Genomic DNA, 21,760 nt, shown 5'->3' with positions numbered 1-21,760 from the left:
TAAAATATTAACTATTATTACGGCGGCAGAGGATGACTATGGTATATCCATGGATTGGGAATCGCCAGTCCACGAACATTCCCTTTGTAAAAATTCCAATTTAATTCTGGCTTGTCATTTACACCAGATCAAATCTCTAAATAAGCTCTGCAGCCTTTGGAAAATATATGCTGATAGCCACACGGCGGCATTGTGCAATATATATAATAATTGTGGCATGATGATCATTTTAACTAGATTTCCCCTTCCAACCACTGTTATTGGGAGGCGACACTGAGCATCTAGCTTTGTTTTATATTTCCCAATTAAATGTTCTAGGTTTAGTGTTATATGGTCTTGAGGTCTGGCACTAATTATAATTCACAAATATTAAATTATTGCATTACCTGTATTTGAGTTTGATTTAGTAAAAGAGACGAAGGGACTGGTCAATTGGCATCAGAACCGACATTTCCCAGTTAATTACCAAACCAGACAATCTACTGAACTCAGTAATTAATGACATCACCGGGGTCAGAGATGATACCATAATTTTTTTTTTTTACTACACTGTAATTAACTTTTACGCTATTTTCAACCACAATTCCCAACTTACCAAAAAGGAATGTACAAGAAATGCTAGGTACATATCCAAAACACAGCAAGTGTTTTAATGTAGCATGTACAGATTTCAAATTTGACTACTAGAACAAGTGTGCAAGAAAAACGTTAGTTTGTGACATGCACACTTTGTGAAGTAGACAGTCAAAGTGAAATGTTTGTATATTTTTGTATTCTCTTTTATATTTATATTTTTTAAAAACAATTATCCCCCATTCCCAAAAAGGACTGAACAAGAAATGCCCAAAACACCCACGGTATTGGTGTGGCATATATGGATATCAGATTTCAATACTAAAACAGGTATGGAAAAACCTGTAGTTTGTGACATGCACACTTTGTGAGGTAGGCAATCAAAGTTTAATGTCTGAAAATGTTTATATTCTCTTTTGTATTGTCTAAACTCAATTATTTTCCCATTCCCAAAAAGGAATGAATAATAATACTAGGTACATGAATAAAAAACAGCAGCGGCTACAGGCCGCAGTATTTTGTGTGCTGTGTATTGACATCAAATTAGACTTGTATACTCGCTGTTCAAAAACTCAGTACAGTTAGTTTTCGACACACACACTTTGGCTGCTGCCAAGTTTAGTTGTATTAATTTTTTTCTTTTAGCAATATTACTGGCTTGCTTGCTTTTGCATGAAGAATGAAAAAAAAAGTGATATCGAAATGTAGCAGCTGCCATACACACTAAAATAATCATGTTTGTGATCAATCACAGCTGCCAGCTTTCCCACCTTTCTTTCCCCTACCTTTCTTTCCCCCTATCAATTGAATCTCTCTTTTTTATTCTCTTTTCTTCATTGACGACACTAATATTCTTCACTACTGCTGCTGTACAACATGCACTATTTGTAGAATTTGTCCACTATTTTATGGATTTTTCTACCCATCTCTATTTCAAAGCTGAGCAGTGACTCTCACTCACTCTCACTCTCCAGATTCATCTCAAAATGGCTGCTGCATTCCCTGCCTCTGCTTTTAAACAAGCCATGATAGTCCGTCCTGATTGGCAGTGCTATACCATGTGATATGATAGCTGCAAGGCACTATAGGGAAGTACTACACCTGAGGACACGTGAGCCTTCTCCGGCTGATACAATCTTCTGTTTTGTGTAAAATGTTAGACATTTTTGGTGATTCATGAAAAATGAATGGCGTTTTGGTATCTTTTTTTTTTGCTTTTTCACTGAATGCTTTTCTGTTGAATAGTGTGCTCTACAACATTATTTCATATGGTAATAAAAAGGAATATCTACATACAGGATATCAGCCCTAGTACTTTTGGCTTCCATCAGGTGAATGAAGATTTATGGATATGCCTGGTATGTACAACAAGAGCTACCTGACCTCTTAGAGGGGTTGACCACTACTAGACAATCCAGCCACTATTAAAGTTCGCAAACAGATGTAAAAATAAAAGTAAAAAAATTATAACTCACAGACTTGTTCTTCCATTTCTTACATTCAAACAAAATATGAATGATGCAGTTGGTCAGTGTGGCCAGCTTATGCTCACTATTTGTTGATTAGTGCTGGGCGCACTGCTGAGTAAGATAACCCATTTAAGCAACTTTGTTACTCTCAAAAAATAAAGCAACAACCTTTACTTCTAGAGATATAGTAGTAACCTCACTTTTTCACAATTTTCTGTTCCCTTACAATTATTTGGAAATCTACAGGATAAAGCATATGTATGGGACATGAAACACTTACCCACACCAAACTAATTTTAATAAATGTATTTATTATTTAGTAACAAAAAGTTATAAAATACCTGGTCCATCTGATTTCTTTTTTCCTTCTTCTTCTTTGTCATCACAATCTATAATAATATGACCTGGAGGTTAGGACAAATTAAACTAAATTAGTTTACATTGTTTTTTATTTCCATTTCTTTACATTCTATTCTATAAACAGAATGTTATGAGCAAACCAGCATAAGGTAACACAGTCTTATTGGACTAGTGGGGTGTGGGGAGCAGGGCATATTCAGTTTGGATTTACAGTACAGACCAAAAGTTTGGACACACCTTCTCATTTAAAGATTTTTCTTTATTTTCATGACTATGAAAATTGTACTTTCACACTGAAGGCATCAAAACTATGAATTAACACATGTGGAATTATATACTTAACAAAAAAGTGTGAAACAACTGAAAATATGTCTTATATTCTAGGTTCTTCAAAGTAGCCACCTTTTGCTTTGATGACTGCTTTGCACACACTTGGCATTCTCTTGATGAGCTTCAAGAGGTAGACACCGGAAATGGTCTTCCAACAATCTTGAAGGAGTTCCCAGAGATGCTTAGCACTTGTTGGCCCTTTTGCCTTCACTCTGCGGTCCAGCTCACCCCAAACCATCTTGATTGGGTTCAGGTCTGGTGACTGTTGAGGAATCAATCTCCTTCTTGGTCAAACAGCCCTTACACATCCTGGAGGTGTGTTTGGGGTCATTGTCCTGTTGAAAAATAAATGATGGTCCAACTAAACGCAAACCGGATGGAATAGAATACCGCTGTAAGATGCTGTGGTAGCCATGCCGGCTCAGTATGCCTTAAATTTTGAATAAATCCCTAACAGTATCACCAGAAAAACACCCCCACACCATCACACCTCCTCCTCCATGCTTCACGGTGGGAACCAGGCATGTAGAGTCCATCCGTTCACCTTTTCTGCGTCGCACAAAGACACGGTGATTGGAACCAAAGATCTCAAATTTGGACTCATCAGACTAAAGCACAGATTTCCACTGGTCTAATGTCCATTCCTTGCGTTCTTTATCCCAAACAAGTCTCTTCTGCTTGTTGCCTGTCCTTAGCAGTAGTTTCCTAGCAGCTATTTTACCATGAAGACCTGCTGCACAAAGTCTCCTCTTAACAGTTGTTGAAGAGATGTGTCTGCTGCTAGAACTCTGTGTGCCATTGACCTGGTCTCTAATCTGAGCTGCTGTTAACCTGCGATTTCTGAGGCTGGTGACTCGGACAAACTTATCCTCAGAAGCAGAGGTGACTCTTGGTCTTCCTTTCCTGGGGCCGTCCTCATGTGAGCCAGTTTCTTTGTCGCGCTCGATGGTTTTTGCAACTGCACTTGGGGACACTTTCAAAGTTTTCCCAATTTTTTACACTGACTGACCTTCATTTCTTAAAGTAATGATGGCCACTCGTGTTTCTTTACTTAGCTGCTTTTTTCTTGCCATAATACAAATTCTAACAGTCTATTCAGTAGGACTATCAGCTGTGTATTCACCAGACTTCTGCACAACACAACTGATGGTCCCAACCCCTTTTATAAGGCCAGAAATCCGACTTATTAAACCTGACAGGGCACACCTGTGAAGTGAAAACCATTTCCGGTGACTACCTCTTGAAGCTCATCAAGAGAATGCCAAGAGTGAGCAAAGCAGTCATCACAGCAAAAGGTGGCTACTTTGAAGAACCTATAATATAAGACATATTTTCAGTTTTTTCACACTTTTTTGTTAAGTATATAATTCCACATGTGTTAATTCATAGTTTTGATGCCTTCAGTGTGAATGTACAATTTTCATAGTCATGAAAATACAGAAAAATCTTTAAATGAGAAGGTGTGTCCAAACTTTTGGTCTGTACTGTACATACGCTTGACTAGCAATTGTGGCTGTGAATTCTCCAGTGCTTACAACAAGACAACCAGAGAAGCTACAGCAGTATACGTTACGCATTCTGAAAGGGTTGCCCAAGCCCTATTTCAAGATACCATTAGTGTTTTACTAAATAATCATTTGACAGATTCCCTTTAACCACTTCGCGCCAGAGCCCGTTTTTGCCTTCGTGACCAGGCCAATTTTTTCAATTCTGACCACTGTCACTTTATGAAGTAATTACTCTGGAACGCTTTAACTGATTCCCCTGATGCTGAAATTTTTTTTTCGGGACATATTGTCCTTCATGATAGTGGTAAAATTTCTTCGATATCACTTGCGTTTATTTGTGAAAAATCGGAAATTTGGTGAAAATTTTGACAATTTTGCAATTTTCAAACTTTGAATTTTCATGCCCTTAAATCAGAGAGATATGTCACACAAAATAGTTAATAAATAACATTTCCCACATGTCTACTTTACATCAGCACAATTTTGGAACCAAATTTTTTTTTGTTAGGAAGCTATAGGGGTTAAAAGTTGACCAGCGATTTCTCATTTTTCCAACAAAATTTAGAAAAACATTTTTTTAGGGACCACATCTTATTTGAAGTGACTTTGAGGGGCCATTATGACAGAAAATACCCAAAAGTGACACCATTCTAAAAACTGCACCCCTCAAGGTGCTCAAAACCACATTCAAGAAGTTTATTAACCCTTCAGATGTTTCACTGGAATTTTTGGAATGTGGAAGAAAACAATGAACATTTAACTTTTTTTCACAAAAATGTTACTTTAGACCCAATTTTTTTATTTTCACAAGGGTAACAGGAAAAAATGGACTACACAATTTGTAGTGCAATTTCTCATTAGCGCGCTGATACCCCATATGTGAGGGAAAAGAACTGTTTGGGCGCACTGTAGGGTTCGGAAGGGAAGGAGCGCCATTAGACTTTTTGAATGTAAAATTTGTTTGAATAATTAGCGGACGCCATGTTGCATTTGGAGAGCTCCTGATGTGCCTAAACAGTGGAAACCCCCCACAAGTGACACCATTTTGGAAACTAGACCCCTTAGGGAACTTATCTAGATGTGTGGCGAGCACCTTAAACCCCCAGGTGCTTCACAGAAGTTTATAATATTGAGCTGTAAAAATAAAATTTTCACACTTTTCCCACAAAAACGTTTTTCATCCCTTAATTTTGCATTATCATAAGGGTAGTAGGAGAAATTGCACCATGAAATTTGTTGTGCAATTTCTCCTGAACACGCTGATACCCCATATGTGGAGGAAAACCACTGTTTGGGCGCACGGCAGGGTTTGGAAGGGAAGGAGAACCATTTGACTTTTTGAATGTAAAATTTGCTTGAATAATTAGCGGACCCTATGTTGCATTTGGGGAGCCCCTGATGTGCCTAAACAGTGGAAACCCCCCACAAGTGACACCATTTTGGAAACTAGACCCCTTAGGGAACTTATCTAGATGTGTGGTGAGCACCTTGCACCCCCAGGTGCTTCACAGAAGTTTATAATATTGAGCCGTAAAAATAAAATTTTCACATTTTTCCCACAAAAAAATGTTTTTCAAGCCCTAATTTTGCATTATCATAAGGATAAAAGGAGAAATTGCACCATGAAATTTGTTGTGCAATTTCTCCTGAGTACGCCGATACCCCATATGTGGGGGAAAAACACTGCTTTGGTGTACAGCAGGGTTCGGAAGAGAAAGGAACGCTATGTTGGCTGGGATAGGTTGCAGGCACCATGTCACATTTGAAGAGTCGCTGACATGCCAAAATAGCAGAAACCCCCACAAGTGACCCCATTTTGTAAACTACACCTCTCAAGGAATTCATCTAGGGAAGTAGTGAGTATTTTTCAATTTTTAAATTTATACCATTGGGCAGTGAAGAAAACAGAATTATATTTTTACCACAAAAAAACGTTTTACCCTCAGATTTTACATTTTCACACAGGGTAATGGGTAAAAATGGTGCCAAAATGAGTCACACAATTTCTTCTAAAAGTGGCAATACCCCATATGTGGCTGTATCGTACCGCTTAGCCATACGGCGAGATCTGGGAGGGACAGAGTGCTATTTGACAATTGGAGAACAAATTATTGTAGAATAGGCATTTGGATTTGGGAGCACAACATTTTCTGAATTTCTTTTGGGGGGCAAGGGCCATTTCGCTTTTCCAGAGCCTTTCTGCTACCAGTAACTTGGAAGTCCCTTATATTTTTTACAGATAACGGACCTGAGTGGGGACTAGCTTTTTTTGAGGACTGAGTTGAAGCTCTTATTGGGAACATTTTACATATTGTTTATCCGGCGCTCTATGCTGAGCACTTACATCGGGGTTTCCATCTAAATATCCAAGTGATGTAATTCAGATGAAACCCCTGCGGGATCCATTCACTGTGATGAGGCAGCAGAGTTACTCTGGACTCTGTCTGGCCTCTGTTTAGTGGTGTCCTTTTTTCAGAAGTGCACAAAACTGTGGCCAAGCGCACTTTTATGCACGCCTAAAAAAACTGACACCGTGGGATCACAGGCCAGACGGCATCCACAGTGGCCTATATCTGCCTCATTACAGGGAATCTTCTGTCATGGGTTCCGTCGGAATCACGTATTTCAGAGATTTACACGGAAAGTCTGGTGTAAGTGCTAAGCGCAGAGCGCAGGATAAATGTGAGCAGAGCCTTACTGCAATCTTTGGGAGACATAATAAACAAATCAGTAGCAGGTGAAGAATAGGTTTTATTTATTTTTTACACAGTTCCTCGTGCGGTATAAGTGATGAGATTACTTTATTCTTCGGGTCGGTACGATTATAGAGATACCAGATTTATATCGGGTTTTTATGACTGACAGCTGTCACACACTAAAATACGCTTTTTTCTGCAAAATCTAGTTTTTGCATCGCCATATTTTGAGAGCTATAATTTTTCCATATTTCGGCCGACAGAGTCATGTGATGGCTTGTTTTTTGCGGGACGAGTTGACATTTTTATTGGTACCATTTTTGGGTACGTGACATTTTTTGATCGCTTTCTATTCCGTTTCTTGAGAGGCAAAATGAACAAAAACCAAGAATTCAGGAATTGTTTTTTGAGTTTTTTTTTATGCCGTTCTGCGTGTGGTAAAAGTGATAAGGCAGCATTATTCTTCGGGTCAGTACGTTTACAGCGATACTACACTTACCGTATTTTTTTTTATGTTTTGGAGCTTTTACACAATAAAACAATTTTATAGAAAAAATTTTTTTTTTGCATCGCTTTATTCTGAGAGCTATAAATTTTTGCATTTTTCGGCTGATGGAGCTGTATAGCAGCTTTTTTTTTGTGGAACAAGATGACGTTTTCAGCGGTACCATTTTTATTTCCATTTTGCTTTTTGATCGCATTTTTTTCCACTTTTTGTTTGGCGATATGATGAAAAAGCATAGTTTTTTGCTCTGTTTTTTATTTATTTTATTACAGTGTGCAAAGAAGGAGTTAATTAGTGTGAGTTTTATAGATCGGGTTGTTTCGGACACGGCGATACCAAATATGTGTACTTTTTTTGTTTTTGCATAAATATACGGATTTATTGGTTTAATATTTATTGGTTTAATATTTTATTGATTATTTTTATTTATTTTGAGATTTTTTTTAAACAGTTTGAAAACATTTTTTAGACTTTTTTTTACATTTTTACTTAGTCCTTGTATGGGACATTAATTTTTATTTTTCTAATCACTGTTCTCATGCAATGCAATAGACATGTATTGCATTGCATGAGAACTTTGCTGACAGTTTCACAGTCAGTGTCTCCTGCTAGACTTCAGCTGCAGGCTGAGTCTAGCAGGACACCATACATGGCAGACCCAGAGGCGGTCATGTTACCTCCGGCTGCCATGACAACGGCAGGTCCTGTAAGACATCAGGGGGCCGTCGGAGAGGTAAGTGGACAACCCCCTCTCCTCTCACTATCTTCTAAATGCCGCGATCACTATAGATCGCGGCATATAGAAGATAGCAAAGGGTTAACATCATTGGGACCTGATCCAATCAGGTCCCGATGATGTCCCGTGTCAGAGCTATCGCTCTGCACCGCACCCGCAGCGCTCGCAGGACCCTGGGGGTCCTGAGGGCTGCGGGACCACCGACCGTTCGTAAACGTCGGCGCTGCACAGAGCCCAGGCAGCTCCGACGTTTATGTACAGTGGGCGGTCGGGAAGCAGTTAAAAATTACTAAAGGATCTTAATTCCCAAAGGGATGATTGCTCAGATCTACGGATTTTTTTTACTAACATGTTTTTCCCACTAGATTCCCTTCGTAGGACTTAGTATTTTAGCATGAGAGAGAGAAATTTGGAAAAAAGCATACATAAATGTGGCACACGTTTTAGAGATTATCAAAACATTCACGCCCATATGCATAAAAAATTGGCTTAATATTGCCAACCATGAAAATGAGGTGCATTTTAGTTTTGTATGTATATTCTAGGTATATTCTATCATGGCTATCTCAGTTTAACCCCTTCCCGGCCAAACAAATTTTAAATTTCTGTACTTTCGTTTATTATTCCCCTGCTTCCAAAATACATTATTTATTTTTCTGTCTACATTCCCATACGAGGGCTTGTTTTTTGCAGGAATTGTTCTTTGAAATGAAACCATTTATTTTACCATATAATGTAGTGGAAAATTTAAACAATTCTCAATGGAGTGAAAAGACATAAACACAACTGCTTTTGGGGTTTTGATTTTACGGCGTTCATTGTGCGGTAATGATTCTCTAATTCAGTGTGATTACGGCGATACCAAATATGTATATATTTTTTTAAGTTTAAATGGTAAAAATACATTTTCAAAATTCGCCAATAAAAAATTGCAATATTTTTAAAGACCTTATAATTTTTCCATCAATGAAGATGTGTGAAGCTTTGTTTTCGGTGTGACAAGTTGACATTTTCATTAATACCATTTTGGAGTACATACAACATTTTGATTGCTTCTTGCTGCATTTATATTTGGTGTTGCAGTGCCTAAAATGCTGAAATTCTGCCATTCCAATTTTTTTCAATGGGTGAAAAAAAAATGTAGATTTTTTTATTTATTTTTTTAAAAACATTTTTTTTTATTTGATTTTTAGTCCTATTTGGGGACTTGAACCTGCAATCGTCCGATCATTTAACTATGTATGGCAATAGTATTGCAATATATTAAAAAACATAGTCCCCTATGAATGCCAGTACTATAATGGCAGGAATGAGGGTCTTCAGCAGACCCTCGGCTACCTTAGCAACCAATTGATATCCAACGATCACAACACAGGCTGATGGGAATGTGGAATGACGCACCCCTCCACAGATTTGTGAGCATTAAAATGCCACTGTGAGAGATTGATAGCAGCATTTAGGAGTTTAACAGCAGTGGGTGGAACTAGGCTTCACCGGCTGTGGTTAGAGCAAATGCTGGCTGTTTAACACAGCTCCCCAGCTTCCATCATAGGAGGCCAAACATATAAACTAACAGCACATCATATGTCAGGAAGGGGTTAAAACTGGTAATTTTTCTAGCAGATATCCCATAAGCCAGATCCCAATCAGATTACATTTAGCTAGAATTTATATGGCATTTTTCAAGTTTAAATTTTAGGATTTTTCTTTTTAGGGTAAATAGTACTTGACCAACTTCTTGTTGAATCTATAAAGAGTGTTCAGAATTAGACTTTCTCCTGAGACCGAGGTTACTCTTAGGTCACCCAAACAAACTGACTATAGTACATAAGTATAGTTTTATACTACAGGGTGGGCCATTTATATGGATACATCTAAATTAAATGGGAATGATTGGTGATATCAACTTCCTGTTTGTGGCACATTAGTATATGGGAGGGGAAAAACTTTTCCAGATGGGTGGTGACCATGGTGGCCATTTTGAAGTCAGCCATTTTGGATTCAACTTTATTTTTTTCAATGGGAAGAGGGTCATGTGACACATCAAACTTATTGAGAATTTCATAAGAAAAACAATGGTGTGCTTGGTTTTAATATAACTTTATTCTTTCATGAGTTTTTTACAAGTTTATGACCACTTATAAAATGTGTTCAAAGTGCTGCCCATTGTGTTGGATTGTCAATGAAACCCTCTTCTCCCACTCTTGACACACTGATGGCAACACCACAGAAGAAATGCTAGCACAGGCTTCCAGTATCCATTGTTTCAGATGCTGCACATCTCGTATCTTGATGGTATGGTGTGGTAAATGGGGTACAAAGATAGTGGGGCCATTCTTCATCAATGGAAACCTCAATGCCACTGGATATCGGAAATTGCTACATGATGATGTGTTGCCCTCTTTATGCACTGAAGATGGCACGTACCCTGAGTTTTTCCAACAAGATGGTGCACCATCACATTATGGGTGTCAAGTCCGAGCATTCCTACATGAACAGTTTCATGGAAAGTGGATTGGTCGTCGTGGGCCAGTTGAATGGCCACCAAGGTCTCCCGATCTGACCTGACTTTTATATTTGGGGTCTTCTGAAGGCAATTGTCTATGCTGTGAAGATACGAGATGTGCAGCATCTGAAACAATGGATACTGGAAGCCTGTGCTAGCATTTCTTCTGCGGTGTTGCTATCAGTGTGTCAAGAGTGGGAGAAGAGGGTGGCATTGACAATCCAACACAATGGGCAGCACTTTGAACACATTTTATAAGTGGTCATAAACTTGTAAAAAAACTCATGAAAGAATAAAGTTACGTTAAAATCAAGCACACCATTGCTTTTCTTATGAAATTCTAAATAAGTCTGATGTGTCACATGACCCTCTTCCCATTAAAAAAAATAAAAGTTGGATGCAACCAAAATGGCCGACTTCAAAATGGCCACCATGGTCACCACCCATCTGGAAAAGTTTCCCCCCTCCCATATACTAATGTGCCACAAACAGGAAGTTGATATCACTAACCATTCCCATTTAATTTAGGTGTATCCATATAAATGGCCCACCCTGTATATTCATACTTGAACTGAATCAAAGTCATGGCTCAGTTTCTATACAGAAACTATTTTACTGCTACAGGTTTAAGTAGTAAATGGAAAATGCTGAGGCCATCAGTCAGCCATCTGCCTAAAGGTGAAAAAGGATATATGTTATACTGATTAGTGTTTGCTTTACCATTATAACCCTGCATGTATAAATAGACAGACTAATTAAGAGAATATGGGGGGAATTCATCAAAAGTGGCAATTTGTACGCCAGTCTTAATCTGCTTAAAGGGAACCTGCCTTGTAACCAAATGCTATTAACCTGCAGATATGCAGTTAATCTGCAGGTTAATAGTGATCTAAAGCCGTTTGGCCACCATACTGAAATTCCAGCTACTGAGAGGAAATGAACTTTATATATTCGGCAGCCTCTGTCTTTCATTCAGGGGAGTTGTTCCTCTGTGGCATCAATCACTGCTCAGTATAGTGAGCAGTGCCTAGAAGTATGATCTGCACATTGACTGGCAGCCATCTATGTAGCATGTCAGTGCAGTGGGTCTCTTATAGAGGTTGTCCACCATTGGACAACCCCAGCAGAATCAATTCAAGACTCCAATTAAAATAAAAACAGTGGATACTCACCTTCAGCAGTGGCCCCGTTTCTGTGATATCAGCGCTACTGTTCCCGTAGAGTGACGTGGCATAGTTGTGTCACATGCAGGCTACAGTCAATCAGCATCCGCAAAACAACTGCAGCTCATCAATATTCTATCAGAGTGAACATCTGCTCTGATGAAATAGTAAAGGCTACAACCAATCAGTGGCTGCTCTTTTCCTGGCATGTAGCACAACAATGTAATGTCATTCTCCGGGAACCTTGGCACTGTCATTGCTGGAACAGCGCCACTGCGGGAGGTGAGTATGCACTGTTTTTATTTTAACTGTACTCCAGTCATGGAATGGAATAAATTACAATTATAAGTTACAACTTGTGGAGAGTGACATGCCTAGCACGGCATGCCACTGTGAAGAGGCTAATGAGCCTTGCAAGATCCTCTGGGAAATGAAATATGCAACTTGCCTCTTAGTGTAAAAGCCAAACCAGAATCTCAATTTTCAGAGACATGTTTTAAAGTATTACCCCTCGTCAGTGCAAAGTATGAGATCTGATTTGTCACTCTCCACAAGAAGAAATGTTACCGCTTAAATCCCCCTCAGAAGCCTTTCATACAGCCAAATCAGATCTCATACTTTGCATTGACAAGGGGCAAAACCCCAAAACATGAGTTTGAAAAATTGAGATTCTAGTTTGGCTTTTATCTTAAGTCATATGGCAAGGCTCGTTAAAGGGTCGTTAGTGATTTTTAAGATTGCTACCTCCAATAGGTTGCACTAGAGTTCAAGTCCTCTTCCTCTCTGTAAAGGCAATTTTCATATTTAATTATACGTTACGTAACTCTTGTGTCAAGTCCACACCCCTTAATATAAAGATCCATACTTTTTTCAAAAAGTTATACGATCTAATGCAAAAAACAGAAGTTTCAAAATTTTTGTGCAACTACTTCCCCCTGTACATAGCAACTGCTGCTGTGGATGTATCTTGCAGTACAGTAGAGGAAAATTGGCGTGTACACAGTAGAGGAGGCGAGGTGCAGTTGGAAGGAGGTTATCAGCCCTTGCGACATCTAGTTAGGTAAATTCACCGTACACTCTTGTGATGAATACAATTTCTTTTTATTTCAAAATTCAAGAGAGCTACGGAAAGGCCTGGAATCAACAGGTACAATTGTTTCAAAGAAAACTGTAAATAATGCACTCAGCCTCCATGGCTTGTATGCACGTTCACCACGCAAGACTTCATTGCTGAACAAAAGCATGTTCAAACACGTGTAAAGTTTGCTCAACAATGTTTAGACAAGCCTGTGAAATACTGGGAAAATACAGTCTGGTCAGATGAGACCAAAATTGAACTCTTTGGATGCATTAATTCACACCATGCTAGGATGACAAAAGGCACCACTGCATATTACCCCAAAAACAGCATACCAACAGTGAAGTTTGGAGGTGGGAACATCAGGGTGTGGAGCTGTTTTTCAGCATATGTCACTGTCAGAGTTCATATAATTGAAGGAAGGATGAATGGACAAATGTACCTAGACATTCATGATAAAAATCTGCTGCCATCTACCAGGATGATGAAGATGAAAAGAGGGTGGACATTTCACCAACACAGTGATCCCAAACACACAGCCAAGGAAACTGTCAATTGGTTTCAGAGAAAGAAAATAAAGCTGCTAGTATGTCCCAGCCAATCATCTGACCTGAATCCAATAGAAAATGTATTGAATGAGCTAAAGCTCAGAGTTCATAGAAGGATTCCACGGAACTTTCATGATTTGAAGAGTGTTTATGTGGAAGAATGGGCCAAATTCACACCTGAGCAATGATTGTGACTAGTTTCTCTATACCTTTAGAAATATATTCACTTAGAAAATTGGTGATGCATTCAATACTTATTTCACCTGATGTTATATGTATATATATATATATATATATATATATATATATATATATATATATACAGTACAGACCAAAAGTTTGGACACACCTTCTCATTTAAAGATTTTTCTGCATTTTCATGACTATGAAAATTGTACATTCACACTGAAGGCATCAAAACTATGAATTAACACATGTGGAATTATATACTTAACAAAAAAGTGTGAAACAACTGAAAATATGTCTTATATTCTAGGTTCTTTAACGTAGCCACCTTTTGCTTTGATGACAGCTTTGCACACTCTTGGCATTCTCTTGATGAGCTTCAAGAGGTAGTCACCGGAAATGGTCTTTCAACAATCTTGAAGGAGTTCCCAGAGATGCTTAGCACTTGTTGGCCCTTTTGCCTTCACTCTGCTGTCCAGCTCACCCCAAACCATCTTGATTGGGTTCAGGTCTGGTGACTGTGGAGGCCAGGTCATCTGGCGTAGCACCCCCTCACTCTCCTTCTTGGACAAATAGCCCTTACACAGCCTGAAGGTGTGTTTGGGGTCATTGTCCTGTTGAAAAATAAATGATGATCCAACTAAGCGCAAACCGGATGGAACAGCATGCCGCTGCAAGATGCTGTGGTAGCCATGCTGGTTCAGTATGCCTTCAATTTTGAATAAATCCCCAACAGTGTCACCAGCAAAGCACCCCCACACCATCACACCTCCTCCATGCTTCACGGTGGGAATCAGGCATGTAGAGTCCATCCGTTCACCTTTTCTGCGTCGCACAAAGACACGGTGGTTGGAACCAAAGATCTCAAATTTGGATTCATCAGACCAAAGCACAGATTTCCACTGGTCTAATTCCATTCCTTGCGTTCTTTAACCCAAACAAGTCTCTTCTGCTTGTTGCCTGTCCTTAGCAGTGGTTTCCTAGCAGCTATTTTACCATGAAGGCCTGCTGCACAAAGTCTCCTCTTAACAGTTGTTGAAGAGATGTGTCTGCTGCTAGAACTCTGTGTGGCATTGACCTGGTCTCTAATCTGAGCAGCTGTTAACCTGCAATTTCTGAGGCTGGTGACTCGGATAAACTTATCCTCAGAAGCAGAGGTGACTCTTGGTCTTCCTTTCCTGGGGTGGTCCTCATGTGAGCTAGTTTCTTTGTAGCGCTTGATGGTTTTTGCAACTGCACTTAGGGACACTTTCAAAGTTTTCCCAATTTTTCGGACTGACTGACCTTCATTTCTTAAAGTAATTATGCCCACTTGTTTTTCTTTACTTAGCTGCTTTTTTCTTGCCATAATAAAAATTCTAACAGTCTATTCAGTAGGACTATCAGCTGTGTATCCACCAGACTTCTGCACAACACAACTGATGGTCCCAACCCCATTTATAAGGCAAGAAATCCCACTTATTAAACAGGGCACACCTGTGAAGTGAAAACCATTTCCGGTGACTACCGCTTGAAGCTCATCAAGAGAATGCCAAGAGTGTGCAAAGCTGTCATCAAAGCAAAAGGTGGCTACTTTGAAGAACCTAGAATATAAGACATATTTTCAGTTGTTTCACACTTTTTTGTTAAGTATATAATTCCACATGTGTTAATTCATAGTTTTGATGCCTTCAGTGTGAATGTACAGTTTTCATAGTCATGAAAATACAGAAAAATCTTTAAATGAGAAGGTGTGTCCAAACGTTTGGTCTGTACTGTATATATATATATATATATATATATATATATATATATATATATATATATATATATATACACACACATATATTCACTTACGAGCAAAAGGGTGACAGTGTTTTGAACTTTTCACTTCCAGGCTCCATATCTCACCATCCACTACTGTTTCGAACATGAAACAACCATCATTTTATAGACAATCGTCTGGGCTATCTCATAAATAAATCTGACTTGCAACTATTTAGCATATGTTTAGTTATGCAGATTCTTGCCATGTCACTGCATTGTTACTGCTTTAGTCATAAAAATCTAATTTTATTTTTTATTTTGTAATTAAAGGGAATCTGTCACCCCTTGTGACTTATCTGACCTCTGATATGGGCATACAGGTGACAGAAATGTAAATCTATACCCACCTGTATGCCTTATATTAGAGGTCTGGTTGGTGTGAAAAGGCTTTTTATTCAGTGAAGTTTCTGAAGAAATCCCCGCCTACTGTGGTAATTATAATGTTTCCCCCCTCCCCTGCACATCACAGTGCCGTGTGATGTGCAGTCGCCGTGGCCAGATCCCACGTCTGTGCACTTCGCTTTTTACAGAAGGCGCACTTGTACTGTGTACTATGCAGTCATAGTACTACAGGGATCTTGTGCGCAGGTGCCTCGCGAGTCACTGTGAATTCCCGGCGCCTTCACACAAGATCCAATGCCTTTGGCTGTGAAACAACCCCATATCATCAGGCTTCCTCCACCGAACTTGACAGTTCCTTCAATTTCTCAATCAGTTAGCCCCTTTTTCCCTTGTTTCTTCCAGAGACCTGTGCACCCAACAGAGCCTAGTCTATTGACTTTCATTTCATCGCTCCAAATCACCTGTTTCCAATCTTTTACTGTCCACTTTTTGTACTTTCTTTGCAAACTCAAGCCGACACTTCTTCACCTTTTTTCGAGTCACCATTCCAGACTTGTCTAACGTGCATCGCACGGTACTTGCATGGACATCTGTGATCTCACTATTGCGAAACATATGAGTCACCTCCACTGCCGTGATTGTCATGCCAGAACTCATAGACCTTGGGATGAGTCAACTTGTTGACTCTGATATTTTGCCTGCACGTCCACCTCTTGGCTTTTGAATGGATGGATGGACTTCATTTCATATTCTCCCAACTGTCATGGCACTGACATGATACAGTTTGGCAATTTTCTTGGCCGAAAGACCGCCATCAATGAGCTGGATGATGCTGTTTCTCTTTCCTTGGGAAATCTTCTTCTTGGCTGCTCTTTGATTCGAACCAGTGACCTTTCGCTTGGGAATCAATCTAATGACACTCTCAGCTATTAGGGAATGTGAGAACCAGTTGTATTTTGTAGTATACAGGAAGAAAAAGATTTTTCCACCACCAGGAGCTAAACAGTAACAATGCAGTGAAATGAAAAGAATCTTCAAAACTAATCATATTCTAAATAGTTGTAAGTCAAATTTACAGTGGGTACGGAATGTATTCAGACCCCTTTAAATGTTTCACTCTTTGTTTCATTGCAGCCATTTGGTAAATTCTAAAAAGTAAATTTTTTTTCTCATTAATGTACACTCTGCACCCCACCTTGACTGAAAAAAAACAGAAATGTAGAAATTTTTGCAAATTTATTAAAAAAGAAAAACTGAAATATCACATGGTCATAAGTATTCAGACCCTTTGCTCAGACACTCATATTTAAGTCACATGCTGTCCATTTCCTTGTGATCCTCCCTGAGATGGTTCTACTCCTTCATTGGAGTCCAGCTGTGTTTAATTACACTGATAGGACTTGATTTGGAAAGGCACACACCTGTCTATATAAGACCTCACAGCTCACAGTGCATGTCAGACCAAATGAGAATCATGAGCTCAAAGGAACTGCCCAAGGAGCTCAGAGACAGAATTCTGGAAAGGCACAGATCTGGCCAAGGTTACAAAAGAATTTCTGCAGTACTCAAGGTTTCTAAGAGCACAGTGGCCTCCATAATCCTTAAATGGAAGAAGTTTGGGACCACCAGAAGTCTTCCTAGACCTGGCCATCCAGCCAAAATGAACAATTATGGGAGAAGAGCCTTGGTGAGAGAGGTAAAGAAGAACCCCAAGATCACTGTGGCTGAGCTCCAGAGATGCAGTAGGGAGATGAGAGAAAGTTCCACAAAGTCAACTATGACTGCAGGCCTCCACCAGTCAGGCCTTTATGGCAGAGTGGCCAGATGGAAGCCTCTCCTCAGACATATGAAAGCCTGCATAGAGTTTGCTCAAAAACATATGAAGGACTTCCAGACTATGAGAAATAAGATTCTCTGGTCTGATGAGACGAAGATAGAACTTTTTGGTAATAATTCTAAGCAGTATGTGTTGAGAAAACCAGGCACTGCTCATCACCTGCCCAATACAATCCCAACAGTGAAACATGCTGGTGGCAGCATCATGCTATGGTTTTTTTTTCCAGCTGCAGGGACAGGACGACTGGTTGCAATTGAAGGAAACATGAATGCAGCCAAGTACAGAGATATCCTGGATGAAAACCTCTTCCAGAGTGCTCTGGACCTCAGACTTGGCCGAAGGTTCACCTTCCAACAAAACAATGACCCTAAGCACACAGCTAAAATAACAAGGGAGTGGCTTCAGAACAACTCTGTGACCATTCTTGACTGGCCCAGCCAGAGCCCTGACCTAAACCCAATTGAGAATCTCTGGAGAGACCTGAAAATGGCTGTCCACCAACGTTCACCATCCAACCTGAGGGAACTGGAGAGGATCTGCAAGGAAGAATGGCAGAGGATCCCCAAATCCAGGTGTGAAAAACTTGTTGCGTAATTCCTAAGAAGACTCATGGCTGTACTAGCTCAAAAGGGTGCTTCTACTCAATACTGAGCAAAGGGTCTGAATACTCATGACCATGTGATATTTCAGTTTTTCTTTTTTAATAAATTTGCAAAAATGTCTGCATTTCTATTTTTTTCCAGTCAAGATGGGGTACAGAGTGTACATTAAGGAGAAAAAAATGAACTTTTTAGAATTTACCAAATGGCTGCAAAGAATAAAGTACAATTTAAAGGGGTCTGAATACTTTCCATACCCACTGTATGTATGAGATAGTCAAGATGATTGTCTATAAAATGATGGTAGTCTCACGTTCGAAGTAGTAGTGGATGGTGAGATATGGAGCGTGAAATTCAAAAGTTCAAAACATTGTTACCCTCTTTCTTGTCAGTGTATATATACACACCCCAACTTCTGACTAGCTCCGTAGTATTACCTATTGCACATGTCAAAATATATAGAGCTAAGACACACAAGTGTTGATGAAGCCTTACTTAAAATCTATACAATGAATGAATAATCTTAATCTTATTGGATAAATATCTTACAAAAAAGAGATTACTGTGATTTTTACCTTTTGCATTATTTTTCCGTCTCATTTCCCTTTCCTTTTCTTCTTTGTTTTCCTTGCGTCTTAGTCTCAGGGCAGTTTTTGGATTAGTGATCCAAGCTTGGTAGATAAACTAGACAAAATACAATGTTTTTGAAGTGAGATCTACAGACATACTAAATGCAAAAGATAGTTTCTATCTATTTTATCTGTTAGTGTCTATATGATGTATTAGTAAACTTTTAATAAAGAGGCCATTAAAGTGTGGACACCTTTAGATTCTTTATAAGTAAAAATTCTTAATAAAAATACATAATGGTGGATTTGGATTCATAGAGACTGGCATATCCTACTCCAGTCTTGAAGAAAAACTATTAGTCTAATGCACGGGAGTAGATTTCTGGTATATTTAAAGTAAAATATAATAAATTTGTTGGAACACGATTGGCTAGTGCGTATTCCACTGTGCCATATCTAGTGGCATAACGATTGTGGTTGTAGACAGTGCAATTGTGACCGGGCCGTGGAGTCACCGCTGTTACCAGCTGGATGTGCATCCTCGGATGCACATTAAGGTGAAATGTATCGTGGCACAGAGAACCACCGGTTCTCTGCACCGCAACTGCTATATACAGAGTGGACCAATCAGAGGCTGGCAGCTGACATCAGCATGCCCGTTGCAAGCCTTCCATGAAGGAGAGGACACCACACGTCAAGGGAGCGGAGAGAGGTAAGAAGACTTGTATTTTTTTTTCTTTTTAAATGTGCTGGAAAAGAGTGCCAGGAAGGGAGACATAATTAAATAAAAAGATCAGGACAGGGATATTATTAAACAAAGGGGCCAGGATGAGGGACATTATGAAACAAAGCTGCTTGAATGGGGCACATTAAGAAACAAAGTGACCATGGCCGGCAACATTATTTTAGGATCTCGGAAATTATTAAAGAAAGGGGCCAGGATGGGGGACATTATTACAGGATGTGTAACATAATTACTGTATGGGTGCCAGAATGAGGAACATATATTTTTAGTTTATGGTAGCAAGTGGGACACATAATTGCTGTATAGGGCCAATTGGGGGACATTATTATTGTATGGGGCAAATTGGGGATTATTACTGTATGGGAGCCAGAATAGGGAATACCATTACTCCACGATGAGTGACATACAATAATATGCCACACTGGAGCCCAAACATTATTAATTTATGGAGCCACAATATGGGATGTTCCAACTGCTTATAAGATGGACGCTAATACTGTATGGGGTAGAAATGGTGTACATTACTACTGTATTTTTGCCACGGGGTAGGCGGCATTGCTGTAATATTTGAGCACAAAGACAGACATTACACTGAATGAGGCCACAAAGGGTAATTATAGTATTGCACGGGAGCCACAAAATGGAACATAAGTATTAACAATGTATGGAAGCTTCAGAGGGGGGCATTTCTATTGTGATGGGATCACAAAGGAAAAAGAGACATCACAACTGTACTATAATGTATTCTTGTGAATTCCCTTACTATAGGGGAAAAAAAGGAGGTACTGTTACTGCGTAGGGGACCAGTATGCTTACATTTGTTATTTGGTGACTGTATAACTAGTACTTAGAAGTATAATTTAGAAAATTATCTTATTCCTTTGTTTTCCATGAGATTTAAATATTTTATCTGTAGTCTTTTTTTCTTTAAAAGAGAGGGGGAGCGATCACATATGTCTTTATAGAATCTAGAACGCAATAGAGGCCTGTACATCTGAACAACATGCTAGTGGGGCCCCAGGTCCAAATTTTGCATAGGGGTTCATAGGACTCTAATTACGCCACTGGCCATATGCATGTTTAAGAAAATTAAAGGGATTTGTGTAAAATTCAAATAATTGCAAAATCTTTGCACAACTATTTTCTGAAAAAATGTGCAACTTCTCAAATATGTATAATTCTTCCAAAAAATGTTGAGTCTTAAAAAACTGATGTGCTGCAACATTTCTTCTCTCTTCTATACATATTAATTGGGTTGTATTACACTGAGAATGCAAGAAATTCTCTATAATTGAACTCTATAATTACAGTATTGCTACTGCCACTTTTGAATCTACACAGGATTTATTAATTCTACTAAACATATTTTAGACATGTCAGGAAAACTGACAGATACAATTGTTAAAATTTTTTATCTATGTTAATTGATATTTTTATATTACTTCAAGGAGATTGCATAGTTGTGTGCTGCTCCAGAGGGAACTTGAGAATACCCCTTTAGAATTCTTACTTCTTGGTTTTAAGCAGGACGGGCACTCCTTCTTGAGTGACAGCTCTAGTGAATAGTAGAACTGTAGAATTAGTAGAACTATAAAGCTCAGCACAAGTTCTGCTATAACACATTTAGTTCTGAGTGGTTTGTTCTGTAGTGTACACATCTATCACCACAGTGCCTTGAAAAAATATTCATACCTCATGAACTTTACCACATTTTTTCACGTTACACCCACAAACCTTTTTTGAGAACTTATGTGATATACCAACAAAAAGTAGCACGTATTTGTGAAGTGTAACATAAATTATACATGGCTTTCTAATTATTTTCAAAATATAAATCTGAAAATTATGACATGCATTTGTATTCAGCCCCCTGTAGTCTGAAACCCTTAAATAAAATCTTGAGTGACCATTTGCCCCAGAAGTCACTTAATTAGTAAATTGAGTCCACCTGTGTGTAATTTATTCCCAGTATAACTACAGCTGTTCTGTGGAGGCTTCAGATGTTCGTTTGAGAACATTAAGGATCAAACAGCATCATGAAAACCAAGGAACACACCAGACATGTTTGGGATAAAGTTGTGGAAAAGAGTAAAGCAGAGTTAGGTTATAAAAAAAAAATAGCCCAAGCTCTGAACCTCTCATGGAGCACTGTTCAATCCATCATCCAAAAATGGAAGGAGTATGGCACAACTGCAAACCTACCA

At 39.0% G+C, this 21,760-nt stretch overlaps 1 protein-coding gene across 7 annotated transcripts in view; it reads right to left on the bottom strand.

The window, feature by feature from the left end:
- PIEZO2 (piezo type mechanosensitive ion channel component 2) overlaps positions 1–21,760 on the bottom strand; it is a 501,115-nt gene that overhangs the window by 47,763 nt on the left and 431,592 nt on the right. For 5 of the 7 annotated variants that reach the window (XM_073679027.1, XM_073679025.1, XM_073679031.1 and 2 more), the window contains 2 exons: positions 18,818–18,926; positions 2,384–2,446 (listed from right to left, as the gene is read on the bottom strand). In XM_073679027.1, the coding sequence (XP_073535128.1) occupies positions 2,384–2,446; positions 18,818–18,926 (172 nt within the window). The remainder of the gene's footprint in view (positions 1–2,383; positions 2,447–18,817; positions 18,927–21,760) is intronic. The other 2 variants (XM_073679028.1, XM_073679030.1) reach the window with 1 other exon arrangement.

This window comes from Phyllobates terribilis, unplaced genomic scaffold, assembly GCF_046119375.1.
Source record: "Phyllobates terribilis strain yellow unplaced genomic scaffold, ASM4611937v1 Scaffold_4__5_contigs__length_816908805, whole genome shotgun sequence".
Taxonomy (NCBI): domain Eukaryota; kingdom Metazoa; phylum Chordata; class Amphibia; order Anura; family Dendrobatidae; genus Phyllobates; species Phyllobates terribilis.
Note: the sequence above shows the minus strand (reverse complement) of the source record. Positions and strands in the feature narration are given on the sequence as shown.